Source organism: Moschus berezovskii, chromosome 7, assembly GCF_049115385.1.
Source record: "Moschus berezovskii isolate FMDL1 chromosome 7, NW_MosBer_1.0, whole genome shotgun sequence".
Classification (NCBI taxonomy): Eukaryota; Metazoa; Chordata; class Mammalia; order Artiodactyla; family Moschidae; genus Moschus; species Moschus berezovskii.
This window is the reverse complement of record NC_142466.1, coordinates 90,453,330-90,472,908: the sequence shown is the minus strand read 5'-3', so window position 1 is coordinate 90,472,908 and position 19,579 is coordinate 90,453,330. Positions and strand designations below refer to the sequence as shown.

At 41.7% G+C, this 19,579-nt stretch overlaps 1 protein-coding gene across 1 annotated transcript in view; it reads left to right on the top strand.

Moving 5' to 3' along the window:
* The window catches only part of HSD17B3 (hydroxysteroid 17-beta dehydrogenase 3), a 42,930-nt gene extending 25,135 nt beyond the window's left edge, over window positions 1–17,795 (top strand). The window contains exons 3-11 of the mRNA XM_055427935.2: window positions 287–362; window positions 2,125–2,232; window positions 2,800–2,867; window positions 4,162–4,197; window positions 7,432–7,466; window positions 8,796–8,877; window positions 9,413–9,478; window positions 12,666–12,815; window positions 17,140–17,795. Of these exons, the coding sequence (XP_055283910.2) occupies window positions 287–362; window positions 2,125–2,232; window positions 2,800–2,867; window positions 4,162–4,197; window positions 7,432–7,466; window positions 8,796–8,877; window positions 9,413–9,478; window positions 12,666–12,815; window positions 17,140–17,250 (732 nt within the window). The 3' untranslated portion in view covers window positions 17,251–17,795. The remainder of the gene's footprint in view (window positions 1–286; window positions 363–2,124; window positions 2,233–2,799; window positions 2,868–4,161; window positions 4,198–7,431; window positions 7,467–8,795; window positions 8,878–9,412; window positions 9,479–12,665; window positions 12,816–17,139) is intronic.
* Window positions 17,796–19,579: the final 1,784 nt, after the last annotated feature.

Here is a 19,579-nt window from a genome sequence, read left to right as displayed (position 1 = left end):
ACTGAACCTGCATCTCCTGCATTGTAGGTGGATTCTTACTGCTGATCACGAGGGAAGCCTTGACATATAATAAACATACGCAAATAAACTACTGATATTATGTCACGTTTAGCCTGGCCCAGTGTGGCTGTTTTACTTAGCCCAGAAACCATTGTCACATTGTGCTTAGGAAGATCAAGCATATCACCCTATGACCAAATGGGTGATGCCCCAACTCACTTTAATATAACAAGCTTTCCTTGTCTGCTTATCATCTCTTTTTCCGTTTTTCCATCCCTACCTTCAGTTAGCAAGACAGGGATTCAATGTCGTGCTTATCAGCCGGACACTGGAAAAACTACAGGCCATTGCTGCGGAGATTGGTGAGTGACTCCAAGGAATAAGGGAGATGTTTGTCGAGCCCACTAGCCAGGTCTGCTCACATCCTGCCCGTAGAGGCATCTGTCAGCATCCCTACACTTGCTCTCTGGTGCCTGGGGTACCAGGCTCCTTTGGGGAGCCCAGTTTACAAAGTTAAGTGCAAGACATAAGTGGCTTTAGCTCACTTTAGTTCATCAGTGATTCTTTGGGCTTCATGAAGCAGAAACACATTCACCCCACAAATAGATCCACTCCTTTCTTGTGTCTAGTGTCTATCTCTAGAATCAGATCCCCTCATCCAGAGGCCTCAGCTATCTGAATGCTTCAGTTACTTCCTTCAAAAGCAGGGACTTCCCTTCCCTATGTCTGTGCTGTGCTCCTTGCAGAGGGATGAGAGACAATGTTCATTGTTAGTTGTTGGATTTAAAAAAAAGAAAAAAAAGATTTGATTCAGGGCTGCCATATATGGTGTGAGGGTTATATATACAACTTTAAGAGATAGAATTTATATTATAATATATTTTGATGATCTATTCTGAAGTGTTTTTAGTCAATAATGATCATCATATCCCCTTCTGAGCATTTGAATTTTAATAATTAATTATTAACTTAGTGATTAATAAACTCAATGCAAAGGAATGAGTTTTCAACTATGAAGACTCATGAAGACCATAGCAGGCTGTCTGGGGACACTCTTATTTCCCTGGAAGAAATTTGGGATAAGAGAAGACCGTGGGGGAGTATGTGGCTGAACAGTCACGATGAGGAGGCTCAGTGCCCTTGAACCAGTGAATTCTGCTTTTGTTCTCTGACTGGATATCTGGAATAACTTCGACCAGGACTAGGATGCTCTTCAGTATTTTCCTTACTGTGCACTTTTTATTGTCTTTTTGAAAAACAAGTAGTGTCTTTGAAGTGTCCCCAGGCTATGCCTTAAGGTCACTTGCCCCAGAAATATTGGGTCTAACTCCAAAGCTGAGTGGGCAGCAGCTAGTGAAATCTGCCTGTGTTTTTTATATCTAAGAAAAAACTCCCGCAGAAGGCAAGTTCACATAGAATAGTAGAAAGAGGATTGAACTTGGAGGGAGCAGGGTGTGGGTGTCCTTGGTCAAGCTAGTTAGCTTCTTAGAGCCTTAATTTTCTCCTCCAGAAAGTGGAGACAATACCTACTTCGTTCTTGAGAATATTAAAAAAAATATATACTGTGCGTATAAATGTTTTTATAAATGCTAAAGTGTTGGACAAATGCAAAGGGTTTCTGAGTGTACGTGGAGAAGACCTGATACTCACTGAGCACAAGGATCACACTTTGCTCTAACAGCCCTTAGCCCATGGGTCTGAAACTTGACCATGCACCACAGTCATCCCCAGTGCGTGTGAAAACAGATCACCAGGCCCACTCCCAGGGTTTCCTGGTTCAGTAGGTCTGGGTGGAGGCCGAGATTTTATTTCTAACAAGTTCCCGGTGATGCTGGTGCTGTGGTCTGCGGACATTGCTTTGAGAACTATTGTATTAAATCTGTTATAATGCCTTTACTTGTCACTGCAGTGACTCTTAGAATCACACAGAAATATCATTCACAAATCTTTTAACACATCCCAGCATTTATCTGAGGCTATTTCTTATTTCTAATTAAGATGATGGACTTGTGCTCTTATGTGTCTGTTCTGTTCAGGTAATACTCAGGGAGTATTCGGGGAATAGGGGCAAGAGGGGGATTTGGACACCTATTCACTGAAAAATAACTGTTGCCTCTAATGCAGAGTGGACGATAGGAAGTACCGTGAAGATAATACAAGCAGATTTTGCCAAAGATGACATCTATGAGTATATTAAAGAAAAACTTAAAGGCTTAGAAATTGGAATTTTAGGTAAGTAAGAGAGAAGGAGGGTTTTGATTTTCAAAATAATTGCATGTTTACTAATAATAATGTAAAATATACTGTAGGAAAACTAGAAAGAGCAGATGAACACATAAAAGAATTATGAGTTCCTTAAAATCTTTAACAGCCTGAGATAGCATCTTGGTACATATCTTTCCAGATACATACATGCACATTTTCAAAATGAGGATTAAATTTACATACTGTTATGCAACATTTAAAAAAATTATACATCACAAATGTTCTCCCAGGTTTTTAAAACTCTGAGCAGTCATAGTTTTGAATGACTGCATTGCATCCCACTGTATGGCTGCACCATGCTTTATTTTATCTGCATTGTATTATTGGACCACAATTTTTCCCCTTCCAATTTCCTCACTGTTACTGAGTTATGTTGCAGTGACCAGCCTTTTATATACGTCTTTTTGTATATACTTTCTTGGAAAACTTCTCAAGAGAAGAATTTCTGGGTTGAATATGGCATTTTTAAAGGCTTTCAATAGACATTTGCTGTGAACTCTTCTGATATCTTTTTGTTTTGCCTTTCTCGGTCAGTCAACAATGTTGGAATGCTTCCAAACCTTCTCCCAAGCCATTTCCTTAACACGCCAGATGACATCCAGGTAGGCTTGTACTGTTCTGTCGATGTTTTCCTCTCCCCCAGTCCTGAGCCCCCAGCTGGGTAATACCAGGGCTGGGAGGGGTGATGGAGTGTGGCCAAACTTCTGCAATCCAGGTGGGTGACTGGAGGTGTCCCCTTCAAGTCCTCACCTGAGTACTTGATACATAGTGAAAGGTATCACGGTTCCAGACTATCTCTAGGAAAAGAACATCTTCCCTCTTCTCCACACATCAAAATTCACTTGTCCCAGGGTTTTGGGGGCTCTACACTGTGCTTTATAAGGGAGGTAATGCTGCCTAACAAATTCATAGCTCTGGGTTCAGTGGGAGAAAGCCAGCTCTTTGGCTTTCTTTGCCTTTCAAGGTCATAAGATTCACTCAACTTTCAGTGTGAGGGAAGTCCATAAAACAGACTTTGTGGCTGAGGGTGTTGTAAGTTCAACAAGCTTAACTCAGACCCATGACTGCCATTGTTGGTCTTGAGTAAATTTATTATGCATTAACAGTCTTTGAAGGCACTGTATTTTGACTCTTCTCCAGGCTTTGACCTTTGAAATCAAAGGGTTATACCAATTTTGAACAGGCTTGAACTGATGATGCTTCTATTTCCCAATCCTGCAAGTAGTTTTAAGGTTCTGTGTAAACCCCAAGTGTCCTGCATGGATGAATAATGCCAGATTGCTTGGACACTGCTGAGCCTCCTCACCAAACCTCTTCTGGCCACATGTCTAACTCCATGTTCCCTGTTTCTGGCATAAGTCTGTGTGTCTTTTCATTAAGCTCATTCTTTCCTGCTTCTCTTTATTCATGTCTGCATTTGCACTTGTCTGTGTGTCCCTCTTTCCCTCTTTGTGTGTCTCAGATGCTTCTAGTACTTTCTTTATCTGGCTTCTCTAGCCCAGAACCTCTACCTTGTATTATACAACCATTCATCTTTATAATCTTTATGTTAGTGTCTTCTAGACCCACATATACTAACCTCCCTTTCTTCAGCTGGAAATTAACCATCTCCCTTTGAGAAACAGTGTCCATATTCCTCCCTAAATTTTCAAGGAAATTCTTAATTGACTTCTATTCAAGATCACGTTCTTGGAGACTCATAGTGTAGATGTCAGATTTTTCCCAGTTCTAGTGCATTGTTGCTGAATATCAACATGGAGCGTAGTTTGCAGACTAAGCGATACAACCATTTAGGCACACACTTTTGCCCACTTTGTAGTTCTTTAGCACTGAATATTTCTCAAGAGAATTTCTCAAATGATCCAGCTAAATCATGATTGTGATTATTTATTACAGAGCCTCATCCACTGTAACATCACCTCAGTTGTGAAGGTATGTGATCAATGTATGTGCTCAATGCATTAAAATGTAGTAGCTGTTGGAATTTGGCAACTCAAGAGAAATGGCCCCTTCCCTGTAAATGTAGAATTCTTTAAAATTGAACTGTACTTGATTGAAAGACTATGTAGTAGCCTTTTAATTGTCTTATTCTTTTTTCATCAAGAAAATATAGTGGATTCACTCTCCCTAGCATCTGAATCTTTTTTCTGCATTCAGTTTTGTCACATGTCAGAACATATGAGGCCTGATGATGATGAAACTTATTCAGGATTCCAAAGCAACTTATAAAAATTAGTACCTTCCTCTGAATTTACTCTTTGTAAATAGAGGAAAGTTCACTGTTTGAAAAAAGGACAGAGACTGTGGTTTGAATTTTATAGACTCTTGATAAAAAAATATTTGTTGAATTGAAGTTCAAGTGCATATGTATTCTGATTCCAGATCAGTTACTAGTTAAGTAGACAGCATTGGGCATGCTATTTAGCTCCCTTGAACTTCATATTCTTAATCTGCTATTAATGTATTGAGGGTTGAACTAAATGGTATGTCAAGTGCCATTCAGCACTCAGGTCCTTCTATTAGGATTTACTGCATAAGCATTTATAGGCATGACTACCACAAAGCTATCCTATGATGTACCTTTGTGTGACTAAAAGAAAGGTAGACAAATTTTCTGGGCAGACAGTTTGGAGAAAGGTGCTGCCTGAGAGTGGACATAGCCTTCTGCTTGATGAGTAAATGATGCTTTTGTGTGAAAACAATGTTTCCTTTACCTCTGAATGATGAAAGCCATCTAAATGGCTTGAGAGAACCCTGGACTTTTAGCCCATACTCACTCCCATAGCTGGGCATCCTGTTGGGCACACAAAATTCCCAACTGTGCACGGAAGCCCTCATAACTACTCTGTTCAGAGAAACATCAGCAATGAATCAGGCTGACTGATTTCATGAAACTGGGACCCTTGTTGGAGAGCAGTGGGAAGTGCAGTCTCATCTTTACAACATGCACTGGCAGCAGAAGACTGCTTTCCAGAGGAAAGGGGGGCAGATGCTGAGTAGACCAAATATATATATATATATATATATAAATTTTTTTCAGGTGGATGAGGTTGAGCTGACAAAAAATATTTTCACCATTGGTTTGTTTGTTTGTTTTGGTAAATATACATTCTTTTTATGCTGAGCAATCAATGGCTTTTAAAAATCCCCAGCCCATATAACTAAAAGTTTTATATGTCCCATTGTTCTCTGCAACCTTAACACTAAAACTTTTCCATTAATGTATTCATTGCTCTTTTAGTCTTGGTCCATTTGATCACAGGGTTTCCCAAATGTATTTGACAACCTTCTTACTCTTTTAGCAGAAAAATGCTTTGATTTTCTAAAAAAAAATATTTTATACATTGGTAGACACTAACTTCCTTAAGTAACAAAGAAAATAAATTGAAGGTTAGCTTCTGAGTATGTCATGCCCAAGATGGCCATGCTGGTTGGCAACATGACTCAGTTCAGTTCAGTTCAGTTGCTCAGTTGTGTCCAACTCTTCATGACCCATGGACTGCAGTATGCCAGGCCTTCCTGTCTATCACCAACTCCTGGAGCTTGCTCAAACTCATGTCTATCGAGCTGGTGATACCATCCACCCATCTCATCCTCTGTCATCCCCTTCTCCTCCCACCTTCAATCTTTCCCAGCATAAGGGTCTTTTCCAATGAGTCAGTTCTTTGCATCAGGTGGCCAAAGTATTGGAGTTTCAGCTTCAGCATCAGTCCTTCCAATGAATATTCAGGACTGATTTCCTTAAGGATGGACTGGTTGGGTCTCCTTGCTGTCCATGGGACTCTCGAGAGTCTTTTTCAATGCCACAATTCAAAAGCATCAGTTCTTCAGGGCTCAACTTTCTTTATAATCCAACTCTCAAATCCATACATGACTACTGGAAAAACCATGGCTTTGACTAGATGGACCTTTGTTGGCAAAGTAATGTCTCTGCTTTATAATATGCTGTCTAGGTTGGTTATAACTTTTCTTCCAAGGAGCAAGCATCTTATAATTTCATGGCTGCAGTCACCATCTCCAGTGATTTTGGAGCCCAAAAAGATGAAATCTGTCACTGTTTCCATTGTTTCCCCATCCATTTGCCATTGAGTGATGAGACCAGATCCATGATCTTAGTTTTCTGAATGTTGACTAGTATCATTTAGTTATTCCAAAGGAACCATCTGGAAACACTAGAGTTCTCTATCAAGGGCAAAATTGGAGAATGAGTTTGAGGGCAAAGGGAAGGTAGGATATGAGACTAAATACTGGAACCTTTGAGACAGGGACCCACAAAATTCAGTGTTGTCTCTCTAATTGGGATCATTCACCCAATCAGGCTTTTGGGAGACTTTGAGAAATGCTGTCCAACAGTGCTCCGCCTTAATGAAGTTGGGAAAATCAAGGCAAGGGTGTTGCTCCAGAACTGGCAGGGAAGACCTCTTCCAGGGGCAGTAAATTGGAGTGGGGAAGGAATTTTTCAATCCTGTTGTAACTCCAGCAGACCAGCAGACGTGTTTCTAGGGAGTTATTTCATAGACCATATGCAGGTTAACAAGGCTGCTGTTGAACTGAAGAGTTGTCCTTCTTTATCTCATACTTGGTATGTGAGATGGACACTTGTTAGTTTTCCTGATGGTTCCCTAATTCTAACTCCTGTGTGAGTTTTATAATGGCCAACCTACTTTTACCTCTCTGCCAGAATGAAGGGTATCTGGGAGTCTCAATGTTGGTTGGTCCCATAGCCATAAGCCAATTCCATAGCTTTTCACTTCATTTTCCACAAAGATTTCAGTTTTAAGAAGAAGAAACTAGAGGAAACTGTTTGCCATTTATTTACGATGCCTTCTGTAGGTTCCAGCAGACTTTAGTGTTGCCAAAATTACCTCCAATGAGTGTCAGCAGATTTTCAAGGCCATTTGAGAAGCTGAGGTTCTTTTTTTTTTTTTTTTCTTTTCTTTTTTTTATTGGAGGCTAATTATTTTACAATATTATATTGGTTGGTTTTGCCATACATTGACATGAATCCGCCCCGGGTGCACATGAGTTCCCCTTCCTGAGCCTCCCTCCCACCAAAGCTGAAGTTCTTTCTCCAGTTTCTTCCAGCACCTATTTCCCAAATTCCCACTGCCCATTGCTACTTTGTTTCTTTAAAGGTCAGGGCTTAACTTTGGCCTTCTCTTACAGATGACACAGCTGATTCTGAAACACATGAAATCAAGGTAAGTTCTTTTCTTGAGAAAGCTTGGAGCAGCCTGTGCTGCCTGGCCTGGCAGTGAGCTGACTTGGGGATCAGGGGGATAGGATTCATCTGCTGCTGCTTTAACAAATGATAAAACTGTGGTGAGAGGACATGGAGATTATGGGTGAAAGCCTAACATTCTGGACCAGACCAGCTTTGCCAACAGATAAGCATATTTGAAGGTCAAATGTAACATATACTGGAGGGAGGAAGAAAACAGCAATTCCAGCAGACCTTGTATTAAAAAAAAACTAACTCACAATGAGCTTAAAAGAAATTTCAGAAGTTGGCTAGAGACCATTTCTTTGTTATTACGCATTTCAACTCTTGTCAGAATGAATAGTCCAACTTAGGGCAAAAATCACTATCCCATCAGTGTCTCTATTTATTCCATATTTTAAATCACCCTAGTACAGTGCCCATTTGGGAACTGGTTTTTCTCAGGTGGTATTCATTAAAGCAAATGGTTGATAGTTTTATCTTCCCTAGAGAAAAAAGGGGCTTGGCCCCGGAATTCAAATTTGAAGTTTCTTGGTTTTTCTGGATTGAATCCATCTATTAGGAAAGGGTTAAAAATACTGAATTTCCAAAGGGTAAGAACCTCAGAGACTTGTGTAGGAGTGCCTGTGTAAGCTGATGATGGACTGTCAAGTTCCACCCAGGACAGGATTCTACATATGACATATTTCCTGTTGTGGGTCATTTTTATGAGTCAGAAGGGATTTTGAGCTCATGTGGTCACACTTGAGAGAGAAGGCTCCCTTCCCCCTTGAGTCTTGTCTGAGCTGAGTTGGGTCTCTGCATTTTCATGGGGGATCTTTGCTGTAGCTGAGCCCCTGTTTCCTGTCACCAGCCCTTGAGGTCAACTGGCTACCAATTGACATCACTGTATGGTAGTATTGTTCATGATGGAGGTGAAGTTGGACTCAGTTCTTGGAAGCAAAATGCTTAGCGCACACACAGAAACCTAGAGAGGATGGAAGTTTCCTACTGTTCACATGAGTCCTTTATTTTCTTCCTTCTCAAGAGGAGCCTGGTAGGCTGCAGTCCTTGGGGTCGCTAAGGGTTGGACACGACTGAGCGACTTCACTTTCACTTTTCACTTTCCACTTTCACACATTGGAGAAGGAAATGCAACCCACTCCACTCCAGTGTTCTTGCCTGGAGAATCCCAGGGACGGGGGAGCCTGGTGGGCTTCTGTCTATGGGGTCACACAGAGTCGGACACAACTGAAGTGACTTAGCAGCAGCAGCAGCAAGGTGTAATTAAGTATGAAAGTAACTGAAACTTTGTTTCATTGCCTGTTAGGCAGAAAGGTCTCATCTTGAACATATCTTCTGGGGTGGCCCTCTTTCCCTGGCCTCTGTACTCCACGTATTCAGCTTCCAAGGTGAGTGACAGACGTAGTCCAAGTTTCCTTCTCCTTCTTCCCCTTGGTTTTCCCATTTAGCACTTTCCTCCAGATCATCTGGCAAGCTGATAGGCAGATTTACCTAGAGGCACTCTTCTAGGTACAGGGAGCTAGCCCACCAGTATCTGGGTGCAAATTTGAAAAAGATCTGCCCCTTGGTTGATGAAGCCTCACGGTAGCACAGCCAGGCAGTGCAGCCCTCTTCTAATTCCAGGCCCCTTTCACTGCCTTGCCTGGGAGCGGGTGCACTCTTCATGCCAGCAAGTAACATTGTATTGATAGTTTCTTTCCATCCCAGAGACTTCCCTGAGTATGGCATCTACACAAGGTGCCCCTAAGTAGGTATTTATTACAAAATGAATATTCCTGCTCTTTGAGGAAGCTCTTCCCAGACCAGGAAATGAAGTTCTAACTAACTCCCATCAAGGTGAGCTCCCTTGGTATCCTTTGAAATCTGAGCAAGTTGGCTCCGAGAGAGAATCAAGTCCTTAGGTGTTTCTCCTTCTTGTTCCAGGCTTTTGTGTGCACATTTTCCAAGGCCCTGCAAGCAGAATATAAGGAGAAGGGAATCATCATCCAGGTGAGGTCAACAGTTCTGAGTCCTTGGGAATGGGAACTCCGGACCCCATGGAGCCAGGGCCACTCCTTCCGGCAGGACGGGCTGAGCATGTGTGATTGGGAGAGAGGGTCTGTATGACACCACGTGGATTCCTGTGATCCTTGAGGTGGCAGCGGGGCCACCATGGTTCTGCCTGTTGCTGCCCTCATCCGTGCCCTGAGTGCCGGAGAAGGAAATGGGGTGGGGTGAGTGCGTGCTCAGAAACACTTCCTGCCTGATGCTGCCATCAGGACAGAAATTAGGATCTTGTCTAACCATCCTTTACTTTGTGACCTAGATCCAGAAGATAGGCTCATGTGGGAGGAACTATGTGTGGGGAACAAGCAAAAGAAAACCGGGTACTTGGTCTATGTTGGAAGAGGGGAGAGAGTGCTGTGTTTGGTTGCTGTTCATCTGCGATGGGCCGCAGAGATTCCCACTCTCTGGTTCTTGAGCAGTTGGGGAAGAGCTGCTCTGCTTTCTCTTTCTCCTACAGAGACAGCACAGTCGTGGAGTTGACCTTGTTTGAGGTGTAAACAGAGTTGTGTCATCACTGCGGTCTTTAGCCTGAACAATATGCCGTGTACTTTCTTTGGCAACACAGTTAACTCTTAAGTGGTTTCTGGAAGCTGGAATAAACAGTTTAGAGAGGTTTTTTGTTAGCTGTTTGTGGAGAAGTTTGATGATATACTATTATATATGAATAGGGCTTCCCATGTAGCTCAGTCAGTAAAGAATCTGCCTGCGATGCAGGAGACCTGAGTTCAATTCCTGGGTCAGGAAGATCCCCTGGAGAAGGAAATGGCAACCTACTCCAGTATTCTTACCTGGAGAATCCCATGGACAGAGGAGCCTGGCAGGCTACAGTCCATGGGGTCACAAGAGTCAAATACCACTTAGCAACTAAACCACCACCATTATATATGAAAAAGTCACACTCATAGTTATATTTTTTAAATTAGTGCTATACATACCGATATTCAATTAAAACACTCAGGTGGCCATTCCTATGAATTAACCAGCTATGGGATGAAGCTTATTCAATAAGCAGGTATGAGTTAATAGTAGGAACTGTGTAAATAAAAGCATCTTCCCAGTTATAGTGAGTATAGTCCCATTCTCAGCCTTGCTGAACTGAAGTCTTATTTATCAAAGATTTTTCCCTTCTATCCATTCTCCAGCTCTTAGCTGAGGATAGATTCCTTTTGCAACAGTGTTACTCTGCATAAGCTAATTCTGCTGCAGTAAAAAATAATTCCTAAAATTTCATTAATTTAAAACCACAAAGATGTATTTCTCATTCATGCTGCATATTCACTGTGAACTGTCAGAGGGCATTAGTTCATTGTAGTCACACGGGTACCTAGGCTGATGGAGCAGCCTCCACCTTGAATATTGTCAGTTGACATGTCAAAGAAAAAGTGGTACAAGTTCAAGAGAACTTCCTTTGATAATTAAGGGCTCTGGGTCAGACAGGTCACCTGTCACTTTTACTCATACTCTTTGGTTAGATCTGATTACATGGTCCCACCCAACTATAGGGACCCAGGAAGTACAATTCTATCATGTATTTGGAAGAAAGAAGAATTAGAAATACTTGGTGAACAGTGCTAATGATTACCAGAGCCACTTGCTTCCTAGCCATGTGACAGTCTCAGCATCATCTTGAGCTTGATAACTGTGGGCCAGAGATACTGTAGCTGCTAAGGCAGTGGGTTCTGTGGAGCAGAAGTTGTGGGGGAGGTGGGGTGGAAGAGGGAGTGCCTTCTCTCATGCAGAAGCCTTGGAGCTGCTACAAGTCCTGGAAAAGACTCTATGATGTTTTGAAAACTAACTGGTCTCTCCAAACACGCATGTAATTGGTACTCAATGAATGTTTGTAAAATTCCTGAGAAAGTGTGCACTGTACACTTGGGTCTGATTTTCAAATCCCAGTGCTGCCATTTATCCTCTGAGTGATTTCGAACAGCCTGCTTAAACTCTCTGAGCTTGTCTCCCCATCTGTAAAAAGGGATTTATAATAGTTGCTTACTTCTCTGGGTTACTGTGAAGATCTAGTAATTATGCAAATTTTTACCAATGTTTATTGAGCCCTGTTTTGTACAGAAAGGTGTTTTGTCAACCAAAACTCACTGTGGGAATAGAAACACTTTTATTATTTCCCTCTCTGAAAACTGAGTTTGAAAATGCATACTTCTTATATTTCTCTAACAGTACACTTAGAGATCTTTGGAAGAAAAGTATTATACAAATGAATAACTGTGTCAATTTCCATGAGAACAAATTGAATTGACTGACACACATTGGATTCAACTGTGAAACAATGTAATTTCAAGTGTGATTAGAAAAAAAAAGTGATGTGACAAAAATTTCAAAAGTAATGTGAAGAAAAAGAAAACAAAGAAAACAAACATGGACCCCCCCCGCCCCGCAAAAATGCGAAGGTCTCTATGTCAGGGAATTTATGAAACCCCATCATGAAACCTCATGCCAGGCCACATGTGGTGAGACCACCGGTGGAAACATGGTGGGGGTTTTCAGAGTCCAGAGTGCTGTTTTTTTTTTCTTACCAGAATAGGAAAGATTATGAGGTACGTGCCATTGCTGGCTCCTAACTGAAGTGTGAAAGTGGGAATCTAAAGTACTTGAAAGTGCTCCAACTTTGGTCACATGTGTTAGAAATAAACTTCTGTGATATCTCTGACAGATAAAACATAGGACATCTAGCTAAATTTGAATTTCAGATAACAGATAATATTTTGAGAATAAGTATATCCCATCAATACTTGATTTATAATTAAACTAAAAATTTTTCTATTGTTTGTCTGAACTTCAAGTATAGCTGGATGTCCTGCATTTTCACTTTCCAAGTCGGGGAACTGGGTTCTCAGAGCTCATGTTCTCACTCACACTGTGTGTACTTGAACCACTTGATGTAGTGTGACTAAGGCCTCATCTGGAGTTGGTTGCTAAATTAAGCCAGAAATCAACATTTCTGATCCCAGCTCTGTGCTGGTTCTACACCTTTAACTATTCTATTATCATATATTGTCCTGAGACTTTTTAAGGGAAGAACAGTGTTTGAACATGAAGGGATGGTAACATGGGTGTTAATTTCTCAGGGCTGGGCAGATTGCTCCTGTGTCATGGTTTTCATTTCCCGTTGCAGGTGTTGACCCCATATGCTATTTCAACTCCAATGACAAAGTGTCTAAATACCAACATGATAACCAAGACTGCTGATGAGTTTGTTAAAGAATCACTGAATTATGTCACGATTGGAGACGAAACCTGTGGCTGCCTCACCCATGAAATCTTGGTAATTGATAACTTCTCCTTTCTTGAAGCAAGGAGGACAGGCATGCAGGTGGCCCCAGCAGGGATTAGTCAGCTTTTCGTTGCTGTCGGAGCTTTCAGTAGTTCTCTGTCACACAAGGGTGGTGATGCCAGAGGTATACTGCTGAGGGTAATCCAGCCCATGAAAAGGCATATGTAGCAAGGGCAAGGAGAAGCTGGAGGGCTGGATGTCCACCTACAGATGACTGCGAAGTTGGCCTATCTCATCCTTGGGTGCCTCACCTCTCCCCTCAGAAAGTAAAGTGATTTGTGAAGCTTTGTGAAGCTTTGTGAAGGTCAGGCCAAACACAAGGTGCTTCTTCCCTGTAGGGGCTGTCTATGTTCTTGGCCTTCTGTGCCAGTAAATGTTTAACTTTCCAGGAAAAAAACAAAAAAGCAAAACACTTTGATTTGTAGCATTTACTGATCACCATGATTGATGTGAAACTACCAGTGTGTTGTCACTGCACATGAATTCAGGAGGAAGCTCCAATTGGCTCTCATGAGCAAGTACAAGACGGTTCCTGTACACTATGGACTCCATCAAATATGGAAATAAAGTCTGGAGTATGTGGCATGAGGAGTTCTGGCCATCCCTGGGCTGTTTTTAGAAAAAAAAAAAAACAAAAAACAACCATGAAACAAAGGTAGAGGAGTTGCATACTAATGCTGAAAACAAACAAATAGCTCCAGGACAGTTCTGTTTCCAGCATCACCAAAGAATTTTAGCCAGATATTTACTATTCCTTCATACATCAACTTTCTCCTCTACCACATATGCTTTTGTACTGTGGGAATTCAGTTCAGTTCAGTCGCTCAGTTGTGTCCGACTCTTTGCGACCCCATGGACTGCAGCACACCAAGCCTCCCTGTCCATCACCAACTCCTGGAGCTTGCTCAGCCTCATGTCCATTGAGTCGGTGATGCCCTCCAACCATGTCATCTTCTGTCATTCCCTTCTCCTCCTGCTGTGGGAATTATCTCTTTCTCGCTCTGATGCTAGAGGGATTCATAGGGCAGTGCACTGAATCCTCCCAAAGCATTCGGCTATCTTCTGAGCCTCAGTGCAGAGGCTGTGGCAAGAGATATTGAATGTCTCTTGTAAAAATCTTGTAAAATGTCTCTTGTAATGTAGAATTTTATTACTTTTATGGCTGAGTAAATTATATAAAATATATAAATTATTACATACACTAATTATTAATATATAAATTATTGCATCATATATATTATATATATATCACATCTTCTTTATCCATACATCTACTAATGGGCACTTAAGTTGTACCATATTTTGGCTACTATAAATGATACTGCAATGAACATAAAGGTGCATATATTTTTCAAATTAGTATTTTCATTTTCTTCAGGTAAATATCTAAGAATGAAATGGCTGGATGCTCTAGTAGTCTATTGTTAATATTTTAAAAGCTCTTCATACTGTTTTCTATAATATCTGAGGGTTCCCTTTTCTCATATCCTCATGAGTACTTCTTTTTTGTTGTCTTTTTGACAATAGTCATTCAGACAGGTGTGAAGTTCTATCTTATTGTGATTTTGATTTGCATTTATCTGATGATTGGTGATGTTGAGCATCTTTTTCATGTTCTTGTTGGATATCTATATGTCTTCTTTGGGAAAATGTCTATTCAAATCCTCTGCCTATTTTTTCTTTTTTAATTAATTTTAAATTGGAGTATAGTTGATTTACAATGTTGCGTTAGTTTCTTCTGTACAACAAAGTAAGTCAGTTATACATACATGTATCCACTCTTTTTTAGATTATTTTCCCATATAGGTCATTACAGAGTATTGAATAGAATTCCCCATGCTATTCAGTAGGTTCTTATTAGTTATATATTCTATACATAGTAGTGTATATATGTCAATCTCAGTCTCCCAATTTATCCTTATCCCCTGCCCCTGCTTTTCCCTCTGGTAACCACAAATTTGTTTTCTACATCATCTGTGACTCAACTTCTGTTTTGTAAATAGGTTCATCTGTACCATTCCTTTGGAGTCCACATACAAGTGATATTATATACTATTTATCTTTCTCTAATTTCACTCATGATAATTTCTAGGTCCATCCATATCACTGCAAATGGCATTATTTCATTCTTCTTTATGGCCAAGTAACACTCCATTGTATATATGCACCACATCTTCTTTATCCATTCCTCTGTTGATGAATGTTTAGGTTGCTTCCATGTTCTGGCTTCTGCTCATTTTTTGAAAATAATATTTATCTATTTTTAGTTGATTGATTGGTTTACAATATTGGTTTGATTTCTGTCATACATCAACATGAATTAACCATGGGTGTACATATGTCCCCTCCCTCTTGAATCTCCCTCCCACAGGTTGCTCCACCTGGAGCTAGTGACAGCCCACTAGTGAATGGAACTGAGTCCCAGGGTCTCTGACTGCAGGCCCTGGGAGTCCTGGAGTTGGTATTGGCTTGCTAATGGGCAGGTTTGGGCCTGATAGCTGACCATGGGACCCTGAGGGTCTTGGGGCCAGTGCCAATACACTGGTGGTTGGGACTGGATCCTGGGGAAGCTAGGTGTTCAGGAAGGTGTCCTAAGATAGCCAGCCTACTGGTGGGTGGAACTGTGTCCTTGCCTGGCTAGTGGCTTAGCCTGAGGAGTCCCAGTACTGGTGCTGACAGGGTGGTGGGTGGGGCCACGTTCTGACACTAACAAGCTAGTTGGAGGATTACAAAATGGTGCTTACCAGCATCAGTGTCCTTGTGGTAGAATGAGCTCTCCAAGTGGCTTCCCAAGGGTCTATGTCTCCAGAGTGAGCTCTAGTTGTCTCCTGCCTTTTTGGGAGGCTTTCTAAGATTAACAGGTGGGTCTGACCCAGGCTCTTTTGAAATTACTGCTTCTGCCCTGGTTCCCAGAGTGTGTGAAATTTTGCGTGCACCCTTTAAAGGTGGGAGTTTCCTGGTGGCTCAGTTGGTAAAGAATCTTCCTGCAATGTGGGAGACCTGAGTTCAATCCCTGGGTTGGGATGATCCCCTGGAGAAAGGCATGGCAACCCATTCCAGCATTCTTGCCCGGAGAATCCGCATGGATAGAGGAGCCTGACAGGCTATAGTCCATGGGGGTCACAAAGAGTCAGACATGACTGAGCGATTAAGCACATAGCACTTTAAAAGTGGAGTCTCTATTCCCTAACACCCTCTGGCTTTACTGAAAGTAAGCCTGCTGCTGCTGCTGCTAAGTCACTTCAGTCGTGTCCGACTCTGTGTGACCCCATAGACGGAAGCCCACTAGGCTCCCCTGTCCCTGGGATTCTCCAGGCAAGAACACTGGAGTGGGTTGCCATTTCCTTCTCCAATGTGTGAAAGTGAAAAGTGAAAGTGAAGTCACTCAATCGTGTCCGACCCTTAGCGACCCCACGGACTACAGCCAACCAGGCTCCTCCATCCATGGGATTTTCTAGGCAATAGTACTAGAGTGGCTTGCCATTGCCTTCTCCGGAAAGTAAGCCTGCTGACCTTCAAATCTAAACATTCTGTGGTCTCATCTTCCTGACAAAGGACTCTTGGGCTAGGGAGCCCAGTGTGGGTCTCAGACACCTGCTCCTTAGGAAAAACCTCGGCACTCGTAATTATCTTCCCATTTGTGGGTCTCCTACCCAGGGGAAAGGGCCTTGACTATACCACATTCCATCACTTTTACTCATCTCTTTGTGGTTCCCTCTTCCTATCTTTAGTTGTAGGAGATTTTTTCTGCTAGATTTCAGGTCTCTGTCATTAATAGTTGTTCTGTAAATGGCTGTAATTTTGGTGTTCCTGTGAGAGGAGAGGGGCTCAGCATCTTCCTACTCCACCACCTTGGCCATTCTCCTGTTCATTAACTCTTTCAGGCATTCAGGTACACCAGTGTGCCTCAGCATTGTGTCAGGTGATGGAAAGCATTTCTGATTCTCTCCTGGAATCTCATTTTAGTAGAACCTTGGTAGAATAAATATGAAGATACTGGGAGATCAAGGACCAAGAGAAAGGTGCTCACCAAGAGAAGGAAGATCGGGAGGGTGTTACTATGGGCAGAGTTCTCTTAATTTAGAAATATATCGCAACTGATCTGACAAGTGACAACTTTGGTTCCTGAGAAAACCTCATTTGCTAAGAAAGTGTCATAAGACATTGAAACTTTAACAACTACTTAAAAGTTTTGGTACTTAACCTCATTCATCAGATATATATTTTTAAAAATGAGGAATATAAACTGAGATGTTATATTGCATCTTCCTTGCTCCTCTTCTCTCCCAGACACTCATGTTTTTTTCTATCCAAGGCTATCATTCTGAGCCTGATCCCATCGTGGGCCTTCTACAGCAGTGTGTTTCAGAAGATGCTCCTGACTCGTTACGTGGACTACCTCAAGAAGAATGCCAACATCAGATAGTGCTGGTGAACTTGTGTGCCATCCAGCATTGCTTTCTTCACCAGATTCTGCATTGGCCACAGAGGAACCAGGAACAGACCAGTACCTTTTACCTCCCTGAAACTAGAGGGCCCATGTCACAGATACAGCACATAAAACTCAACTTTTTTTTTTTTTTTTTGCAATTTTACTCAAGTCTTTGGGAGAGCTGTGATATAAAAACATGTGTTGTGCAATGGGGTTTTAATAATTAAAGAAGTTGAGTGTCTGTATGTAATACTGGAAATTTTCTGTTTGGGATTATATAATGTGAGAAGAAAGCTTCTGATTCTTCAAATATTGAAAACAATTATACCTAGTAATCTACTTTTATAGCTATATTATAGACTATCTGAAGTCACTAAACATTATCAAGATTGCAGTAGTTCTTGAGTAGTCACTGGTTCTCAAACTGGCATCTTTAGAGACCCAGGAAACTGTCTAGGAGAATAGGTGGGAGCAATGGCTACTTCAGGACAGTTTCTGGGAACACCTTGTTTCAACTAATGCTGCACCAGATTTATCTATTTCAATTTTATTTGGAGTTCCATGTAAGACTGTGTTTATAACAATAAAAAATGATACATTGCTAAATAAAAGCAGTTTAAAAAACCATTGTTCTAGTATAGGAGTTGATATCTACAGAAATGAGGTTTTTACAGGTCACCAGTTCTTGGGGTGCTGGACTGAGGGTTTCAACTGTCAACGTATATAGGGTGGCATGTTGGGGAATTACTCATTCAAGTCTTGAGGGAGTTGAAGGAGGAGCATGCCAGCTGGTGAGCTGGTATTGTCTGGCGTTAATGAAGGGTGCTCCCCTTAGACATCATCATGCTCCAAGCACTAACAGTGCTTGGTGGCATCTATCTCTTCTGAGACTGTCATTTGCATTTGTGGTGTGAGCAAAGATTATGTGCTGCTTCTCTGGTTATAAAAGGAGTCTTGGAGACTTGATTGGAATTTATGGTACATTTAGGTGTTTTGGAGGAAAGCAGAGGATAGAACATTTAAAACCTTGGTAAACTTAGAAAGTGAACTATAAATCTGCTCTGAGGAAAAGACTGGGAAAGTTTATTCATTTGAAAGTATAGATATCTATAGATATTTTCTGTTATGGATAACAATAATAATTATAAACAGAACATTTTAATGTACTAATTATTAACCTGGGGTCTTTCAGTCCTAGGCTCCACCTTTTATACTGTGATCACTGATGATGGTCTGGGAAAGACTCAAACTTGAGTCTTAAGATGCTCACACCAGCTGGCTTTGTGTTAGATTCTGCCTAGGGGAAGCAAATTTGGAAGAGTGAAAAAGATAGAAGGGGCTAAGGAAACTTCTTCCTGTTTGCACTTCTGTTTCCATCACTCTGTAGAGAGAACAGCTTTCGCCAGATTCAGCATCAACCAAGGGGCAGCCTGTAAGGATCTGAGCACTAGCCCCACAAAGCTCTCTTTAGGAATCTGAGCATTAACCCTGCAGGGGTCCTGCTCTGAGCATCCAGTTCCCAGAAACATCACCTCTTCCTTTTGGGTCCACCAGCTCTGCAATTACTGATATTTGAGTTACTTTGTATCCTCTTTTGGCTCTTTCAGCTTTGGGGTTTCCAATTCCCTCTCTTAAATTCTCTGTTTGAAACAGTGTTTTTGTTTTTTGTGACTGGACATAACTGTGACTGAAAATGCAAGGCACCCAGTCCTGTCCGACTGTTTGTGACCCCATGAACTACACACTCTATGGAATTCTCCAGGCCAGAATACTGGAGTGGGTAGTTGTCCCCTTCTCCAAGGGATCTTCCCAACCCAGGGATTGAACCCAGGTCTCCCACATTGCAGGCGGATTCTTTACCAGCTGAGCCAAGAGGGAAGCCCAAGAATACTAGAGTGGATAACCTATCCCTTCTCCAGCAGATCTTCCTGACCCAGGAATCGAACCGGGGTCTCCTGCATTGCAGGTGGATTCTTTACCAACTGAGCTATCAGGGAAGCCTATGAATGGACCTGACCTAATTTGTCACATTGATTATCTTGCTCTATCTATGAGGCAGGCTGGTTGTGTGGAATCTCTTTTTTTATGATGAAGCATCAGATCTCCTTATCAGCCAGTATCCCAAGAGGAAACAGAAGGCATGATTGAGAAATGTGTGGAATTAATTGCAAATGTGTGGGGAGAGTGTTAGGTAAGTCACCTGAGCTAGTGATTGAGGGGTGCTTTTACTACCCCAAGGTCTGAAAGGGCTAGGAAAGGAGGAAATATTAGGAAGATTGGGAAGGAGGGAGGAGAGAGAGAGGGGCATTGTATAAGAGGCACT